Source organism: Spea bombifrons, chromosome 8 (genome assembly GCF_027358695.1).
Source record: "Spea bombifrons isolate aSpeBom1 chromosome 8, aSpeBom1.2.pri, whole genome shotgun sequence".
In the NCBI taxonomy this organism is placed as follows: Eukaryota; Metazoa; Chordata; class Amphibia; order Anura; family Pelobatidae; genus Spea; species Spea bombifrons.
In genome coordinates, this window is record NC_071094.1 from 7,369,667 (window position 1) to 7,388,437 (window position 18,771).

General features: G+C 44.6%; 1 protein-coding gene across 2 annotated transcripts in view; it reads right to left on the minus strand.

Moving 5' to 3' along the window:
- HUWE1 (HECT, UBA and WWE domain containing E3 ubiquitin protein ligase 1) overlaps positions 1 to 18,771 on the minus strand; it is a 45,224-nt gene that overhangs the window by 7,262 nt on the left and 19,191 nt on the right. For both annotated transcript variants that reach the window (XM_053474228.1, XM_053474227.1), the window contains exons 26-67: positions 18,303 to 18,548; positions 18,060 to 18,193; positions 17,830 to 17,930; positions 17,301 to 17,486; positions 16,818 to 17,034; positions 16,521 to 16,643; positions 15,912 to 16,149; positions 15,569 to 15,796; positions 15,295 to 15,417; positions 14,736 to 14,831; positions 13,945 to 14,214; positions 13,707 to 13,859; positions 12,859 to 12,986; positions 12,341 to 12,422; positions 12,042 to 12,218; positions 11,657 to 11,822; positions 11,191 to 11,549; positions 10,904 to 11,099; positions 10,547 to 10,714; positions 10,281 to 10,429; positions 10,052 to 10,118; positions 9,012 to 9,229; positions 8,720 to 8,931; positions 8,392 to 8,574; positions 8,071 to 8,243; positions 7,464 to 7,606; positions 7,134 to 7,191; positions 6,944 to 7,042; positions 6,590 to 6,723; positions 6,157 to 6,325; positions 5,527 to 5,755; positions 5,232 to 5,410; positions 4,726 to 4,815; positions 4,262 to 4,416; positions 4,057 to 4,102; positions 3,183 to 3,536; positions 2,730 to 2,979; positions 2,400 to 2,533; positions 2,094 to 2,311; positions 1,698 to 1,986; positions 1,242 to 1,344; positions 120 to 663 (exon numbers count right to left, since the gene is read on the minus strand). In XM_053474228.1, coding sequence (XP_053330203.1) covers positions 120 to 663; positions 1,242 to 1,344; positions 1,698 to 1,986; positions 2,094 to 2,311; positions 2,400 to 2,533; positions 2,730 to 2,979; positions 3,183 to 3,536; positions 4,057 to 4,102; positions 4,262 to 4,416; positions 4,726 to 4,815; positions 5,232 to 5,410; positions 5,527 to 5,755; positions 6,157 to 6,325; positions 6,590 to 6,723; positions 6,944 to 7,042; positions 7,134 to 7,191; positions 7,464 to 7,606; positions 8,071 to 8,243; positions 8,392 to 8,574; positions 8,720 to 8,931; positions 9,012 to 9,229; positions 10,052 to 10,118; positions 10,281 to 10,429; positions 10,547 to 10,714; positions 10,904 to 11,099; positions 11,191 to 11,549; positions 11,657 to 11,822; positions 12,042 to 12,218; positions 12,341 to 12,422; positions 12,859 to 12,986; positions 13,707 to 13,859; positions 13,945 to 14,214; positions 14,736 to 14,831; positions 15,295 to 15,417; positions 15,569 to 15,796; positions 15,912 to 16,149; positions 16,521 to 16,643; positions 16,818 to 17,034; positions 17,301 to 17,486; positions 17,830 to 17,930; positions 18,060 to 18,193; positions 18,303 to 18,548 — 7,587 coding nt within the window. The remainder of the gene's footprint in view (positions 1 to 119; positions 664 to 1,241; positions 1,345 to 1,697; positions 1,987 to 2,093; positions 2,312 to 2,399; positions 2,534 to 2,729; positions 2,980 to 3,182; positions 3,537 to 4,056; positions 4,103 to 4,261; positions 4,417 to 4,725; positions 4,816 to 5,231; positions 5,411 to 5,526; positions 5,756 to 6,156; positions 6,326 to 6,589; positions 6,724 to 6,943; positions 7,043 to 7,133; positions 7,192 to 7,463; positions 7,607 to 8,070; positions 8,244 to 8,391; positions 8,575 to 8,719; positions 8,932 to 9,011; positions 9,230 to 10,051; positions 10,119 to 10,280; positions 10,430 to 10,546; positions 10,715 to 10,903; positions 11,100 to 11,190; positions 11,550 to 11,656; positions 11,823 to 12,041; positions 12,219 to 12,340; positions 12,423 to 12,858; positions 12,987 to 13,706; positions 13,860 to 13,944; positions 14,215 to 14,735; positions 14,832 to 15,294; positions 15,418 to 15,568; positions 15,797 to 15,911; positions 16,150 to 16,520; positions 16,644 to 16,817; positions 17,035 to 17,300; positions 17,487 to 17,829; positions 17,931 to 18,059; positions 18,194 to 18,302; positions 18,549 to 18,771) is intronic.

Sequence of the window (18,771 nt, forward strand, 5' to 3'; positions counted from 1 at the left end):
AAATGGCACCGTTTTAATCTCTAACGAAAAAAAGGATGGTATTATTAGCTAGAACTATGGCAGCCTATATTAAAGTCTTTACAACTAGTAAATCTTCCATAGGAGGTTCTAAGCCTTACCTTGGCCAACTGGATAAGCGTATCCAACACATGCCTGCAAACCACCGGCGCAGCTTGTGGGTGTATGTGGACCGTGGAGCCACAGGCAGCATGCTTCTCAGTGTGCTTGCGCCCCAGGGACCTCTGGATTTGGAAGATATTGGTGCGACAGCCAAGAGCGGCATCCATGGACACAGAGAGCCAGGAAAGCTGGTTGGAGTTCTTGGAATCCACCCTGTGCATCAATTCTAACGGGCGGCTGTCATGGCTGGAAGAGCAGGACTTGACAGTCCCTCTCTTATCGGGGCCTCCGATGGGAGTCTTGGGACTTTCTATGCAGAGTTCACTCTCGCTGCTGCGTTGCAGGATTGACAGTAGACTGCGAATTACCCAGTTACGGGTCTGCGCGTGGTAACAGAGGTTGCGCAGGACGCGATGCAGCCGACTGGTGTTCAACTTGGGCTCATCCACGAACAACAAGACGAGAAGACAAGAGAGGGCCTCGTGATCAAGCAACAGGCGTCCTCGCAGTCGCAACAGGCTGTCCACATTGCTGCCGGCCGGCCTGACGAGAGAGGCTCGTTTTATTAAATTCAAAAAACCTTCAGTTATCAGCAGATGACAAATTACTTCAACGGACCAAGACATCTAGAATTCACACAGATCTAACGAGTGGTGGGCATCAAGCCTTAGCATTTCTCTGAAGCTCAGTCCTTCCAAGCTTACTGATGGTACTGCTTTTCTCTATGTTTTCTATTAGATTTTCTTTTGCTTTTTATCCTCATTTTTAGCTACAATTTTTTCATTATTATTTTTTAAATGATGAGCCTAGTTCATAATTTTTTTTAAATGCGTATTAAAGTAGCAGCAGCCAATCACATGTATGGTAGTCTTTAGTTGAGGCCACCATAAGGAAAGATGTAAAGTAACGGCTAACGTATGCTTATAGATCTGCATGCAGTAAAAAAGCACTGGAGTCTATGCATGTAACATGGGGCTAGAATGCTCCTTTAAAGCCGTCTTATTTCATGGTCTGTATACCCCAGCTTTGCGATGAGATATAGACTTTCAGAGATGAATAGAGTGTACTGCATTCATCCTACAGTCTATGAAGTTAAATGAATACAACAGATTGAGGCATACCTGGTGTGGGTGCTGCTGCCACCCATCTGAAAGGTGCTTCCTCTCTGCACAGCCAGACGTGTGTATTGGACTCCTCTATTCCCACTCAGACGGCTTGTGAAAGCTTAAAATACATTAAACACAGAAACAAGGCATGTTGTGGTTTAATATTTTCTTTTTTTTTCATGTGACATACAGAAGGATTATATTTTTGTTCATGTAATACATTACTCATCTAAAAGTAGCCCACTGGCACACATACTGGCCCAAAGGCAAATCCTACCAAAGTCTTCAAACATAACAGACTTCACAACTAAATCAAACTGAAGTATGAGTCCTAAAAACACTACAACATTGGAAAAAAAATATAGCCAGATGTGAAACTGAATAAAGATGAAAATCAAGCTAACCAGGTAGACAATTAGCCAGATTTCCCAGGCCAGATTCTATTAGTAATGCATATAATGCTGCAGATACCTGGGCTCCTGAGTATGGCCGAGAGGGCAGACGTGCTGCTGTGACCAAACAGCCTCTCATGCATTAGCTGTCTTTGTCTTGCCTCTTGTTCTCTGCGCAAAGCCTGAGCTTCAGCCGCAATGTCAGGGGGCATTACTGCTAGAACGCTGTCCTCCATATCCTCAAGAACACTGCGGCGCAGGTCGGATGGCAAGGTTTGAATGAAGGTCACGGGGTCCATGGGGTTGTCAGAAGTAGTGCTCTGAGCAAGTTCACGCCTCTGCTGCTCTGCTCTCTGTTGGGCAAGCACCTAAGGACCGGTACAAATGGCCAATTAATGGGGACAAGCATTAACTCATGGATATAGAGGAAAGAAATGCATTTCCCAGTGTGTGTGCCTGTTCGTTTGAATCATACCTCTTCCTGTATGGCAGGTGGTAAAGCTGCCAAGAACTCTGGGCTGACCTCTGTGACACCAGCGCTGCCGACCACAGGTGGTGGGATGACCGGCACAGCCGTAGGTGGTGCCCGTGCAGGCGGTCGGATGCCCAGCTGGTTCTGAAGCACCTCTCTGCGTATATCTTCTGGAAGAGCTGCAAGGAAGGACGGGTCCACTCCTTCGGGGAGATTTATACCTGAACCAATAAATACATATGGGACTATAGTATGGAGCTCAGAGAACATTACCACATCATTTGATGGCCGGTTGTGAAAGAGAAATACCTGCGAGCGGATCATCATCTTCGCTACTCGTGGACGGCAGGGCTTCTTCAAGGATCCCACTGGAATCTGTTGCCAACAAGGACATGCTAGAATCTCTGACGGAGGGCAAATCAGAGGAGGGAGCACCCGAAGAACTGGAGAAAAAAAACAATGACTAAGAGAAGACTTAAAATCCGTCAGCTAATTTCAGAAAGTGAACTAGAACTAGTCATTGCTGTTGTGCTTCCAAACATAACTGTCCACTAACTCACTGTCCTGAGCAGCATGAAGCCCCTTTCAGGGAATTGGGTTACAGCAAGTCAGTTCCCCGTGCCCCACGGCGTGACGTACCTCTCCTCACTGTGTTGAGACACCGATGTCTGGCTGCTGGATTGACTTGGTGGTTCCACAACCTGTTGACCAACTGCGACACTACTGCTGACCAACGGCTGTTCTTGATTTACAACCCCAGATGCTTCCCCGACACCTTCCTCTAGAGGTCCAGAGGCGAGGCTACTAGTATCCATGGGTGAGCCCTCCAGCTGGCTGCTCACTGCAGTCAGGGCATCTGAATCCTCTGCTCGTTCAGGTGATAAGGAAGCTAACAAGGAATGGAGATATTTTTTCAGTGACTTGGCCATTTAGATTGTTCATACATAAGAACGCTTTAGTCTTAAAAAGAAAAAAAAACTAATTACGCACAACAAATATATTTTACAATATATGTTCCATGCATGATTTTAGAAAATGCTGAATTTTCATCGTATGAGACCGAACCGTTTCCCTGCATGATATAATACTGACTGATGGTGGGTGCTGGAGACAGTTCCATCTGAGTCGCATCCCCCTCCGCACTGGGTCTTCCTGGTGCCGACGGCTCTTGTTCTGTTGGCATTAACAGCTGTCCAACTTCATCGGCTCCGGACCCCGTCTGCAAACTCTGTGGCATTTCTGCCAAGGAAGCCTCCGGAGGAAGAGCACGCATAGAAGGATCCAAAGGAACCAGCTCTGGACTTGTTGGTGTTCCTTCTGCAGAAGAAGGAGCAGTGGGGAAATTCTCAGGGCGCCCAGTTCCATCTTGCTCTATGGTGGACATAAACAGAGGCCAATTACTGGTGGGATGTATTGCAGGTTGGAGGGTGTGCGAGTCAAGAATTCCTTGAGGATCAAAACACAGAAACCCATCTTAAATAATAACACAATGACAAATAAAGCATCTAAAGACATTAAACAAGGCTTATGGAAAAGCCACACCACAAGGAAGGCAGTAAGCTGTATAGTTATCTCCAAAACGGTGGCAAAATATCTACCCCCTTACAACAATACAACTTACTACCTCACCCTGAAGAGGGCAGGCAATGGAAAGGGATTCTCTAAAAGGTATTTATCTGCCAAGAAGATTTCAAAACCACAAAAGGGAAACAAATGAAATGAAAAGAAATTGGCACAAAATCTAAGTCCAAGCAGGTCCAGATATATACATTAAGAGGTCTCGTCCTTGCTGGGGCAGGTAACAGATACCGCAGGAAAGACAGTAAACTGTATAGTTATCTCCTAGATCGGGTGTGACCCCAAAACTATACAATCTACTACCTCAGCCTGAAGCATCGCAGAATCCACTCGACTCACCTGTGAAGGAAGCAGAGGCAGAAAATGCTGCACTATAAGCGATAAATACCTGTAAGGCTCAACTCGAAAGGCATGCTTCGCTTGGAATTGGAAGCCTGGGAAGATTAAGAACAAGGATTAATTAAACAGGTGCTATGCTGCTCAGTCACAAAACGTTCATGCAATAATTCAAATCACAAAAACCTAGGAAGAGGGTCTTCTGCTGAAGGTTGGCTAACTACATACACAAGAAAAAGTTCAAAATCGGGACAGACCTGTGAGTTTGGGTCTTTCGACTCCTTCTCTTCTTTAGCTTTATCTGCCATCTTGGCATCTTCTTCTGCCATTTGCTTGCGCCGCTTTTCACGTCGCTCCTCGAGTTCTTCGTCACGCAAAGCCTCCAAATGGTTTATTATTGGGACTTTTACAACTGAGAAACAAAAACACACAAGGTTCTCTAAACATTTTAACGAATAAGGCTTACGCAAGAGATGTCACTGAAAACCAGCCCATAAGTGATTAATCAATTTGAAAAAATTTGTCAAAATTGTAAAATGTAAAGGAAAAATTTATTTTCATCCATGTGCGAACTACGTATATGCGAAACTCTGCGAACTGGATATAGCAGAGTCCTACAGCAAACGTGGTGTTAGTAAACTGATGCGCTTGTCTGTTTCTGAACCTGATGAACTAGTTTGCTCTACGATTAATTACGTTCATCGCACCGAGGGCTTCTCACCTGCCACGCAGTCATGCATGCTTTCAGCATCTAGGACCTTACATTCTTCCGTCCAGCGAGTCAATGCGGTAGGAATACTGGAGAGAGTACCTGTAACAAAGCAGTATTTATTACTTAACTGTATTTATAACTGGAACATTAACCCAAGATATGGACACATACTTCGTGCATCACTAAAAATGCAAATCAAAGCCTGAAAACTACTGTATAAAGAGATTCATGCAAAAGGGACCTCATGAGCCGTGAATATAAAACTGGTCCAGAACGGCAGATGTGGTGGTGATAGATAGATATATATATATGGTGTAAGCTGAGGAATTGTAATATGATTGCAGAGTCAGTGGCACAAAGTACAGATGAGAGACCAGGAAAAGGCAGATTAATTCATATCTTCGGAACACCCGACACCACAGAGGGAACGTTGAGACAAAAAATGAGCCTAAGAACAATTCATAGCAAAATGAAAACCAGAAACACTGCTGTGCTTGATTAGTATTGTCACTTACCAGCCTGGCTAGTGGCTGTGCTCTGATCATGAAAGAAATCATCCAGAAGTTCATCATCAGATCGAGCTATGATGTGGACATCATCATTTCCTACAAGGAGACGCGCCCGGCCTCGGCTCTGAAGAGGAAGGCTACTACTCAGCTGCAAGATATCAGCGGCGGCCGAGGGACCCAGCAACCTTAAAGGAAGCATGAAGCGGTGTTACCATTACCAACCTACTAGTCTTATCTAAGAAATCCCTCATTAAATTCCAGCAAACCTACTACCAACTCTTTTTAGCCTTCAACAACTTACCTCTGCAATATTAAGGGTGGGTTTGGTTGCCTGTTGCCAGGACAGTGAACATGTATAGTGTGGCCGGTGTTGGTTGTGAGCTGCCGAAGAGTCCGCTGACTTCTACCGATTCCCTGTGCCAGGCGAGTAGTCGACGTCCCTGCACCGAGAGTGAGGGCACTGTGGTCTGCGTGGCGCACCATGAGAGGGTGCGTGGCGGGGATGTTACCAGGAGATGGAGGGATGTCGGCTGCAGGAATTGAAAACACTTTAGAAAAACTTCTCAAACTGATGCCCAATCTCCCTCCCTTGTTGGACAGCTATAAAGTCAGCCTGTCCATTGCTTCTACTACACTTTTGACCAGAAAGCATCAAGGTAAGGTATTAAGGGCTATAGACTTGAAAATACAGCTTATATCACAGGCACCAAGGCAAAAATGAAGGCTTTCAAAGCACAGCCAACATGATTTAACAATATGCTACCAGAGAAAACCACATGTGCTTATCTGAAAAGATCCAAAATGCAGCACTCTTGGTGCGGACGTTTAGAACCTATACATTTTTATGCCTTGCTGACCGAATGATTCCAAAAAAACAATGTTCTCTACGTGGAAATGCTATTTCAGACTTCTGCATGACCAAGAATCTTACTTGCGCTGGAAAACATATTGTCAAATTCAATTATGAGGTCGTCCTCTCGGTCAAAACGTTCAAAGCGCACAAGTGGGGAAGCATTCATGTCTGGGTAATCCTCATCGAGCTCCATCTCTGAGCAGTCGTCGTCATCATCCTCGTCTCCTTCTTCACCTTCCTCATCATCCTGCAGGAAGCATATTGGTCAGTATCCTCAGGAGAGGCAATGGGCTCAGTTATAGATCAATCAAGCTTGATTTTCTTTATATTTAATATACATATGCATGGTTTAAAGGATATTTTAGAAAATGTTTTTAGTGAGATGTTTCACAAAGCTATTCTCTGTCTGAAACAGAACTAGATTTGCAAGCAAAGAAGTCCTCGTCTCCATGAAACATTGAGAATCTTACATTGGTAGGCCCTGCCACAGAACTCCATCTTTTACTAATACCTGGTCATCTTCATCTTCCTCTTCTTCCTCCTCCTCCTCTTCTTGGCTGTCATCTTCATCCTCATTGCTGCCACTGCTGTCTTCCTCTTGCGTGTGCTCCTCCTCATCCTCTGGATCAAGGATGTTCATAGAATCTGCACAAATGACACGGAACGTCCCATTAATCCAACAAACTAATACCTAATCACCTTGACAAAGCTGCTCGTTAGTTTACATGTTCTCATGGAGAACTAATACATTCTTGCATTCTGTGGGGGAGAAACGGCCATTACTGCTCAATAGCTGGGAAGCCGTAACAAATAAATACAAACCTACATACTTCCATGATACTTAATAGTTCATCTGAACACTCACCTTCTCTGTTTGCCTGGAGGGTCGACGCTTGACTAAGGTTAGTCGGAGCCTCATCCATTAACACATCCTCTTGCGATTCATCTTCACCAACTCTGCTCACTAAATGCAGCAAATGAGGCATGAATTTATTGTAACATGTACATTTTTCTAAACGTGCTACAAGAAGATTGGAAACCTAAACGGTACTTACCTGCAGCTCCATCACGATCTAGAAGCTCATCTATCAAATCCTCAAGCTCATTTTCCACCTATCAAGAAAGGAGTGCATCAAACGAAGGACTCCAAACGGTAATTATAGCAACAACTTTAGACAGACACTTTCTTCACTGTGAAAAGCTCACTGGAAAAATGTGTCATTACTGAAGCTTTGGCATTTAACCATCAGAAGCATCAAAAAGATGTAATTTAAAAAAAAAATTTGTGCATTTTTTTCTTTTTAATGCCTGCATTGTTTTTTGTGATTTCAACAATTTCTAAAGCCCCTTAATAACTAAAGTCTGATCGTTACATATATGGTTACCTGCATTGCCTGGTTGGTGAGGACTTCTGGCTGCCCTGCAATAACTACAGTATCAGACTCCGTCTCTCCATCCATGTCTCCATCAGTTACTTCAGCCTGGGATACATCTGGATCCTCCTCTTGAGCCTCTGCTCCCGTTTCACCTACATCAAACGGTAAAGAATAAAGTAATGAAAAAAGCAAATCTGGGCATGTAACTTGCACACAAACACAGGGAGTTAAGGCGTCTCTTGGGTAGCTTCCAACATAATGTCCGTTTAAGGGCTAAACAAAATTGAGCTCAAAGAAGGCAAACACAGCTCTCAAAACCATTGCTGTGTTTTATATGAACAATGTCATTTTTAGCTGGTCATAGATAGATCTACCTCTATTGATGTAACTTTACCTTCGCTCAACACAAATTTTAAGGCAACTTGTGGCCCCTACCCACTGGCTCATGACTCCATCGAATTCATTTAAGTAATTACAGTTGCTACCAGATAGAACCCACACGTTATGAAGACATAAACCATAAACCAGCAGCAGAGATTTATGGGGCACAGTAGCAGTGGATGCAGCCGGTGCAGTTCTGTCTACCCGTGAAGTGTACATACAATGATTACCATACCTGTGTCTGGTTGGTTACTGTTGGGGTCTCTGGAGGCTCCGTGGGTGTCCTGTTCCGATTTATTCTTTCCTGATGCTCCTTTACTACCAAACAGGCTGCTAGGCTGGTTGACAATCCGAGACAAGGTCTCTAGAGGTTTAAGGGCTGCATTTACAGTGTTGGCCATATTTGGGCTGCAAGAATAACAGAAAAAAACAGTTTTATGCACAACAAAGATGCAGGACAACCCAGGGTCTTCACAGACTGTTTAACCGTGTCCCTGCCCCAAGTGCATTTAACTGCATTAAACAGCCTTAACACTTAAACGTTAAAGTTGTTCACCTGGAGAGATCAAGGCTGTGAGGTACCCGAGCCAAGTCGCTGACAAGGCCCTTCTTTAGAAACAGTCGGATGATGTTGTTCATTCCATTGTGTTGCGTTTTGGTTGTTGCACTGCTATAGAAGCTGGAGGTCGATGGGCAGGACTCCATGATGGTGCTTATAATACACATTACTGCCTGTAACCTGGAAGACAAAATGACAGAAGGTCTAGCCCCTTAAACGCACTACTTTCTACGGCTCTATGTTAAGGAGCCATAGACTTTATTCTAGTACTCTACAAGACTCAAAGGCCATACACAGAATCTAATAAACACTCCACGCTTCCTACCTGGCATGTTTTTCTGTGCTCTCTGCCATAGCTAATGCTCGACCAAGGGCCGCTTTGACCTCATTAACAAGCGCCACCTGGGCATCGGTGCCACTTCCAGCAGCAGCAAGGCTAGCAAGGAAAAGGCGCGCCAGAGCTGGAGTGTCCTTGTCTTCTGCGTTTTGTGTGTGTGGCAAGAGGTGGTCCAAAACAAAAGCCAGCACACTACAATCCTACCAATACAAAACAATTAATGGCATTGTAATTCTCCTACCAAACCTGAATGCCACATAAGGCTAATGGGATCACATACCTCTTTAATAAGCTCCGACTGGCCAGAAGTGTAATTATAGTTGGCAATCAGCGTAGCAATACCCACGTACGAGCGGACTAGTTCAGCCAGCAGCCGGAGGATGGTAGAGGTAGGAAGCAGGGGTTTACTAGCTCTTGCTTTAAGTCTCCCGTCCTCTGAATTCCGCTCTGATTCCTTATCCTTCTTTCCTCCCTCTCGGTTCTCTTCTGGGGTCAATGCTGCCAAAAGGGAAACAAATTAAACAGCACTCACAAAAGCGGATTTTTAAAAGAAAAGCATTCGGAATCTGTACGTTTCGAGAGTGCAGCATCAGTGTCTCTCCACCTAATGTATCGGTTTGTCTTAGTCTGTCAATTCTCATCTTGTCAGACCCCTTGAATATATGTATTGTATTAAGCGCTGCGTAGATTGGTGGCACTATATAAATAAAAAATAAATAATAATTGGGAGTTTGTTAAAACCAGCCGAGATGACTGTGCACTGTAACTCCAGATTATGAATGACTGGGAAATGTATCTAAATTATCTGTTGTCGGGGTCTGCATTATTACTCCTCCTGTTGCGTTCTCTGCCTTATTAAGTTGCTAATTGTCATCTACTTGTTTATGGCAAGGAGAAGGGAGAGGACTTCAGAACACGGAACGCATTAGACGATGATGATCCTGGCAGAACGTGCCGTCACCAATGTCAGTTTCCATGAAATTGATGTGTAATCTAAATATATCAAAATCATTTCCACTGACTGCCAAAGACACAAGCTATAGGTAGTTTAATTATGCTCGACGCAGTGGTGGTCTTTAAAATGATCAAGTTTCACCAATCAGAAGACATAGCTATTTTTTTAGGATACACTATAGATGCACCCTATTTAAGTTATCCAACTTCTTACACCTAACATTAGAAACACCATCTATAACTTCTAGATTGTTTTCCCTCGCTTGATGTAATTTTATTCGTTTGTATTGGAGTGTACTACCAGTATCACAAAATGGACATTTAAGAGGCATTCAAGACGTAAGCACGTTAGAGTGAGCGGCATACCTTCTCCTTGAGGAGTTCCAGATGGAGGAGTCTCAGTGGAGGTACTGTCTGTGGTAAAGACCCGAGCCTACAAGAAAAAGGTATAGCTAATTGATAGAGAATATTCCACACTACCAGCATGCTACAAAAAAACACTCAAGCATGCAGCAAATCACAACTAGTAAACAAATAGTATAACCCATGAGCAATACAAAAACTGTAGCATGATTCATGATCATTATATCCTTACATTGATAGCAAAGCTGCTTTGAGCATCAAAGTCACTACCCGGTCTCGTGAGGTCACGATATTGCTGGAAAACCTCATCACCCATGTCCTGTAAGATCTGACTGACCTCCTGGTTCATACCCACAGGTTTGGGCTCCGTCTTTTCTGCTACTGCAACGGAAAAAGAAAGCATTTTAATTTTTTCTGCTGCAGAGCCAACATCGCATTACACATAGACCGAGACGGTCACTCTACCTTACACTGAAAGTAGCAATAAGGCCTAGGTACCTTCGTCTGGAGCATGGTAAGCTGCAAGTGCGTTGAGCATGTCATAGATCACTTCCTTAATGGTATCGGGGATGACTGGAAGCGTGGAAGGCTTCACGGGTGTTGTCTTTACAAGCTGTACTGCATTGGGCCCCTTGATACGGAGATTCTCAAACTCATCATCTGAGGCTGAAAATGGTAAAAATAAATGCTTGACATTAGGTTACAAAACAAGACCGTAAGGTTTTCCAAATCACAAGTGGAATTACACAGTCAAGGCCTACTCTACAATTATCCTGCGGACCCACAAAGACATTTAAACTGAGAACGTAAAAAGCTTGTTGGTGAATTCCGTTGTGTTCCTTCCCTTCTACTCACCAGTTCCCGATCCTCTCGGTGCCGGCAGAGCTATCCGAATGCAGTTGTTTGCCACTTCGGTGAAGATGTCAGGATTTCGGCAAGCAGCTGGGCCCAAGACACGAAGGATATAGTTTATCTCCCGGGAACCCAAGCTTCCAGACACCACACCAGAGGTGGTACTACCAGCCCCACTTGTGGCTGCAGATCGGACAACCTGAAATTTAGGACAGGGGTTTAATACATATATATACACACACCTACATATATAGTCTTTGAGGTTTTTTTTTGCATAAGCCATGACATACCTTTTCCATAGTGTGCTGTAAAGTGCATGGATCTTCTATGATGTGTCTGAAGAGGAGAGTGACTAGCGGGGTGAAGCCATTAAATGCAGAGGTCTGATTCAAACCGAGGATCATGCGTGTGCTCTTCAGCTCGGCAAACATCATGGCGTATTTGTGGTCACGTGTAAGACGTAGACACAGCCGCAAGGTAGCATGCAAAGTGTCCGGATCCACTGGGACTCCCAACATGCTGACACACGAACGAATGAGAACGGTCACCATCTCTTCAGTCAGCCCCTGGATAACAATGTCCCCAACTTTTGGCTCTTCAACGGGAGGTTCCTTTTCTGTGGTGGCATTTTCTGAAGCAGGAATGGACTCTGAGCGTAGAGGAAAAAAATTCAAACGCATTAAACATGTTCAACGTAGATGTATAACCTTTACACAGAGTTCTTCTGCACTCCGTTAAGACTAAAACATGTCCTACCAGAAGACTTCTCCTCCTTTGGTTTGGCATCCAAGTCCACTTCTTTTGCTTCCTCCAATGTTTTCTCCAGTTCCTGGCCATTTCCATTCTTGCCACCTTTGACTAACCTCGGAACGCGCAGCAAAGTAAGCATTACGGGCCTCCTATTTCCAGTTTCTTCATTTACCTGCAAAACACGTCATCGGTGAGAACCAGATTTACCTTCATCCAGCTGCGTAGCCTGACCTGACTGGAGCAGACAGCGTTTATAGCAGTCGACTATCTTCCAAATGGACTTTTGGACTATATAAATGAAAATCTCGCTGTACCAAAACCTTAATTTCAAAGTGTATAATTCCTAGTGTGGTTAGAAAATATAAAAATAAATGTAGATATTACGAATCACCTGCACCATGGTGGTAAACTGAACTGTGTATCTCCGTCGGCCAGCAGTAAAACGCACGCATGTCTCGCCGGCTTTCCACGCGGTGTCAATGGTGCCGTTGTTGCTAGCACTATAGCTGCACCAGCGACCTGATCTGTCATCAAACCAACGCCAGTTGTTACCATTCGACTGTAAATACTGGAGAGGAAAGAAAAAGTAGAAACACACTTTACTCAAGGAGATAATATAATTGGACGCTTTGCATAAGAAATGCTAATACCGTGCACTGGAGGGAAAATAGAACATTAAGATTATTATACCCGGTTCATTTGCATTCTCCTCTTGGAAGAAATGGACGTTTTTTCATAGAAGTCAATCAGTAGTAAGACAGGCGTAATCCACCTAAAAATGGGGGAGAAAATATAAAGTGCATGACTAACAATATTATTTACGAATTATTTACAAAAATACCCAGTACTACCACAAAGTTTTAATGTATTTGGTATCCATTTACACTAATGAAATGAAGCCACAGGTGGTGTACAATCCTAATTCAACTCTTAGAAGAAGGTAGCTATCAGATCATCACTTTTAAAAGCAATATAAGTCTGACAGATTGCCATTATATCACACAATAAACGTGTTTGAGATGGAAACATTTGGAGGCATTTGGGAATCATCAGGTGAGAAAGACTGAAACGCACGTGGGATGAAGACAAACGTTGGTAGTCCGGAGAATATATAAATATCACTGAAAGCATCAGAGGACACACTGACACCACTATCTGCACATTTGGTTTTGCAGGGGGGCAGCGTTTCGGAATTCCCCGGGTCTTACTTAGGAGTGTGCACCTCCTTCTGCTCCTTGGCAGCTTGCAGACACGGCTGAACCACTTCCAGCAGCTTAATCAGAACATTCAGGATGCCGCTCGTCTCCACAATCCGGGCACACGGCAGCTTCAGCTCCTGACCAGACAAAACGTTAGGATCACCAGTTACTCTTACATCAAACGTAATACAGTACAGACTTCCCGGACTTTTCAAATGAGGTTGGTTTCTGGTTATTTGTCATTAACAGCTTAAATGTGTTACTATTCTGAAGCTTTCACGTCACACAAAGTACGCAGGGAGCGGCCGGATGCATCCAGGAGGAGCTGCACTCCAGCAACAAAAGCACCGATGGGTCTAGCTAAATGCTTTTGAGAGGTTAGCCCACAGACCCCCATATATTTGGGTGAAGTAAGCACCTCTTGCCAGTTGAACAGAGCCACACATTTTAATGCTAACACATGGATGGACCCGGGGGAAGCTAACCAAGCAATTACCTGCAGCTACTACGATAGAGGGGTCCATCTCTACATCACCATACACTGCCCCTCCACATTAACTTGCTCTGAACAGCTGCTACATAGTTCTGCGAGGACCACCGCAGTAATTACTATTACAATAGATGAGGTCCATGTTCTGCCATTCCAGGCCAGATTTACGCTCACTAGGTCAGAATTCAGGATTATTCCCAGAGCAGTCAAACGCAGATTAAACCTTTCGTGACCCTTATGACATACAAAATATCCTATTAAACATGGTCTAGATTGACTGCTGATTGTGTTTGAAGGTGCTCGGCGCAACCACCACCAGCTCCAGAACTTGTTCTACGTTACTCTAAATGGGTTTAGGAATAATCACCTCAAAAAGCAAAGTCAACAACAGGATTCGAGTGGCCAGGTTAGAAGCCTGAGGAAGCGTGGCCATCTGGCTGATCCATTCCGATACGGTTTTAGTGTCGCTTGTTGTCAATGGCAGAGCGGCTTTAATGAGGACATCAGCAGCTTCCCACACCTGCAAGAACATGGAACACAGGAGAGTGATAAATGGAAGAGAAGCAAGGGCTACGTAGATGACTTACGGCGTAAACTTGCCTTACCTGGTTTACAACTTGTTTAAGAATCAGGTCTCTGTAGTCTGCCCCATTGCGCTTGATGGCGGTCATAATGAGGTCACACACGCGATACACCGTATCGGGCAGCTCATCCAGCAGGTGGAAGCACCCAGGCAGCATGGTGTCTGTGAAACTATGAAGCTCGTCCTGTTCCAGCGGCTCCGCATCCTGAAATTTCTCCAAGCATTTGGCCTCTTCCTCCTCTTGCTTCTCGCGCGCCTTGCGTTCCTCCTCCTCTTTCCGACGGGCTGTTTCCTGCAGGGGGTCAACAAGCAGAAAGTTAGGGGAGGAAAAGCAAGGTTGAGACACACACTGTAAACATTCAAGTGCTTTTAACAAAAAAAAAAACAAACAATGGCCTGTGTAGACTGCAACTGTAAGCCACGCAAGATCCGGGTGCTTTTGTCACTCAAGAGACTGTTGATGGCATTAAAATATACATATATACAGTATATTTATCATCTGTGAAATATCAGACACCCACTTCAGCTGCTGCGTTACAAGGGAATACAAGTGTGGTGGGGTAGAGGCAAAGATACAGTGGATGGGGTAAAAAAAAAAAAATAAAAAGGGAAGGATATATGGGAAAGGAAGGTGGTAAGAGGAAGTGCTCAACCTTTTCTAACGCAGGCACAGGAACCAGTGCCTCTCAAACCCTGTCCACTCGCTGCGCTGCTGCTTATATTTTTTATAATGGTTATTTTATTTATTTAACTTTTTTTAAAGCCCTGTCTGTCAGCCTGACCACATTATCCCGTACTGGGCTGGTACTGTACCTCGGGCAACTCTGCCCTCTGTTCCATAGGGATATCTTGTCCCAACGACATGGCAATGGCTCTCAGCATCTGATCTTCCTCTGATATACTCAAGTCCTGCAGAGCAACAACAGATACCCGTGAGCTGGGCTGCTCTGCAGAATGGGGAGGTCAGGGCAAGAGTGTAAGGGTGTACAAGCAGAGGAGAGACATCAAGAACCCAGTGGAGCTTGGGAACGCTGGCGTAGAATGGGGAAGAGGGAAGCTACTGCAGCTCGGCCAGGGGAACCAGTCTTTCAATGACAGGGAGACGGGCCAACCTTTTCTACTCTGGCTACTGCCCCTCTTCAAATTTTAGTCGGTTGTCTATGACTTGACTAGGACCGCCTGCCCTATGACACGCGTGTGCTACATCTAACCTGTATAGCGGCACGGAGAAGCCTGCGGTAGAAAGGGGAAAGGAATGGACGACAGGGAAGGAGATGTGATGAGGATACAGGAGGGAAGCAGGACCGGACCACACTCATGTGAAGGGTCGGGGGAATAAGTCGAGGAGACGTTCACCCTGCCGCACACTTACCCGTACAACTCCACCAATGAGAGGAGGAGGGTGGGTGAGGAGGTACTCTGTGGCTTGCTCCATGGTACTGGTGTTAAGCAAAGCTTCCATGGCATGTTCCCGCGTGAATCCCATATCAATGAGCTATAGAGAGACGATTGGATGTTAGGAGACGGCATTCAGTCTAATCAGCATGCTGACAACACTTGTTCCAATTTCAGCTGACAGCTACAATGTAAACAGTTTACTTAAGGCCAAGATTGCCGCAGACAAGAAAATAAAGTACTACTCCCACCTGCTGAAGTTGTTGCTGGTTCACTTGAGGCTCTCGCCTCGCTCCACTTTCATCTTGCTGACCCTCTTCTTCCCGACTACCCTCACGCTCTTTGCTCAGCCGCTCACGAATCACTGGCTCCCCTCGCAGTATGTGGCATAAGATAGCTAGCATGGACTCAGCCATACGACCACCATATACTTTTAAAGGTTTTCTATTCCAAAGGTTCTTGATGCAGGTGAAGGCTGCCTGTAAGCGACAAAATATGGAATACTGTCAGGTACACTGATCACAGCCAAACAAAGATTCCCAGGTGCAGGTAGATACTATATCCCAACAGCAGCGGAAAAGGTGTAATGTTTACCTTTTGCGTGACTACAAGGAAGCGCAATGAGCTGAACTGAGGGTAGTTCTGTCCTCCGGGTAACTTGGTTGGCGGCAGGGAGTGAGGAGACTCCAGGACTGTGGTAGGATTTACCATCTTTTCCACCAGCATAAGCCAAGCATCCAGGAATTCGCCCGTGCCATCCGGGAGATCAGAGTGTTCCAAGCCCTCCGACACCGGCACTCTGCCACCCATAGAGAGGGCCCAGTTAAAGGTTCTAAAATTTAAACAAATATGTTAGAGTGAAAGCCACCGATAAGTGTACATTGTTCTAGTTTTTCAAAATTATGCTTCCAGATGTTTCATATGGACATTAAATCAAGGAACATTCTATTAACCAGTATAAAAGTAGTCATTGTGTTGGGAATGTATTGGCCAATTACACTAATGTAAACATACTTTTTCACCATTTATGTTCTAAAAATCAGCCAGTAGCAGGTAGAAGTCAGGTGCATGATGGGACGTTGAAACCAAAAACATGTAACTTCCCCATTTGGAACGCGTTAAAGCAAAATATATTTCTGAAGCCTCGGAAAGTCTTTGTTCTGTCTCCCGTAAGTCGCTACAGGTAGCAGGCGGCTCACTTACTCAAAGAGAGCGTTGTGTCCACCGGAGCAGAGGAATTTCTGCAGCATTAGATGATACGGATATTTCCTCTCGTCAAACAACATGGGAGAGGTGAAGCCAACAGAGCAGATAAAAAAGGTTAACCTGAACAACACAGATGTACAATGTTAGACAAATCAAATTTAAAGAGACATCTTACATTTACCAGCCTATTATTTCTAATTAACCAAATCACCACCCAAAATCCATCCCCCTTCAGTTAAGAGATTAATACAAAGCAAGCTTGTCACTTGTGAACGAGACCCGTGTAGCACAAACCTGAACCTGGGAGTTGGTGTGTATGGAGGAGGCTGCCACGAGAGTCCCTTCGTCAGTAACTTTGTGAGCGCGGACGCCGTAGAGCGGGCGGCTGGGGTCGGGGCTGTGGTGGTGCTGGCTGCATGGTGACTTCGCCTTTGGCGCACAGGAGACCCAACACAGAGTTTGACCAGTAGGCCAAAGAGTTCAGCCAGGGCACGACCGAGCCGCGAAGATGCTAAAAAATAAAAACATAAAATATGAATAAATAAATGATGTGCTCTACATATTAGATTTCTGCTTAAGGTTCATATCCATGCTTCTGTTAGTGTACTCTACTTTTTGGCAAGTATAGTAGGTACAAGCTTTATGAACTATTTGAAGTTTCATCAAGATCAGCCCTATCATACCCAGCATGTATTTTTATAAACTTATTAAAAAAAAAATCTAAATTGATACATAATTTAATAAACTACTTCAATGTAAAAAATATTTTATAAACACCTGATAATAATGGTTTAATCTGTTTGATTCTGGCAGCCATTGCTGGGGTGATCTTTGGTTTCCCCTTGGGGTCCGACGCGCTGGGTTCATCTGTTTCCATGGGCGCCAACGCATCCCCATCAAGTCCAATACCTTCTAGTAAGCCAGTGGCTTCCTCGCCGACAGCACTCACCTCGGGTTCACCTTCTGTAACACAGATACGACGGCTTATACATATAGAGTATACACTATATTAAAATATGCAATTCTGCATAAAATATTTAACTTTTTATCCTTGGAAAACTAATACAAGAAATATAGTGAAAGTCATCCATGAAACCATGCAACAATATTGTGGATGCCTAATATCCAAGACAACTGTGCATAGATGTCTTAAAGAAACACTGATTATACCCTGGATATGTGGCCTTGTTGTGTATAAAATATTTTACTTAAATATATGTTACTTAATTGCCATATGTCATGGCACCGGGCCAGGTTTGAACCAGAAACATCTCAGAATGAGTTTAAGAAGTGTAAGAAAACATACCTGCCCTCTTTGTTCCCTGGGGCAAGGCACTTGCTGCCTTCTCCTCTTTAGGAGCCAACTTCTGCATGTCTGCCTGACCAAACTCACAGCCAGGTGGCAAGCTGTCAAAAAAAGTACAAGGTTGGTAAGTAAATGGCAGAACCTCGACTCAAATGTAGATTTCTCACCACAAACACTATAAAAAGCAAACACTTCTGGGTATGGGAAACAGAAGAATCACATGCGCGTACCTGTTAGGAGTACAGAGAGACAGCAAAACAGTGCTTTCCCAAACAAGAGAGCAGTACAGCTGACTCAGCTTATTCAGAACATTGAGACCCAGTTGAGAACCCCACTGGTTGACAGAGATGGCACGGATCTCACTCTGCAGAGAAGAAAAGAAATATGGCAATTAAGAGCATGCAAAAGCAACACTGCTGCCTTGGAAAATATGAAAAATAAATGTTTAGACCCCATCCGGTCGGGGCCCTTACCTGTCCCACTCTGCACGTGTGTACAAACATCATGATGTACGCATGGGCTGCGGTTAATGCGTGGAGTAGGGGGGTAGCCTGCGCAGACAGAGTGGCATCTGCTACATTTCCAGCACATGCCAGCTCCCTTAACAGCACTGAGCCACCGGGGGCCTCAATAGGCCGATGCAACGGGTCCAGCGAGGAAAGAATGGAGTCCAGCTGGAGAAGCCCTTCTTGGAGAACCTTAGGCTCATGAGACAGAGTCTAGAAAGAGGGGAGATGTTGTCCATTAACAGTCCTGGAACTTCTGCTTCTATTTATTTCTGGCCATTAACAAAAAACAGAACTACCGAGCATATAAACAGCAGACATTGTCCATCTACCCTGCCCATAATATAGTACTGGGCTGACAGGTTGCCCAAGTATTACAGCATTTTGTGGCAGCACAGCTGTGCTATAGACAATCGTTCGGAGATTTGGACCAGTG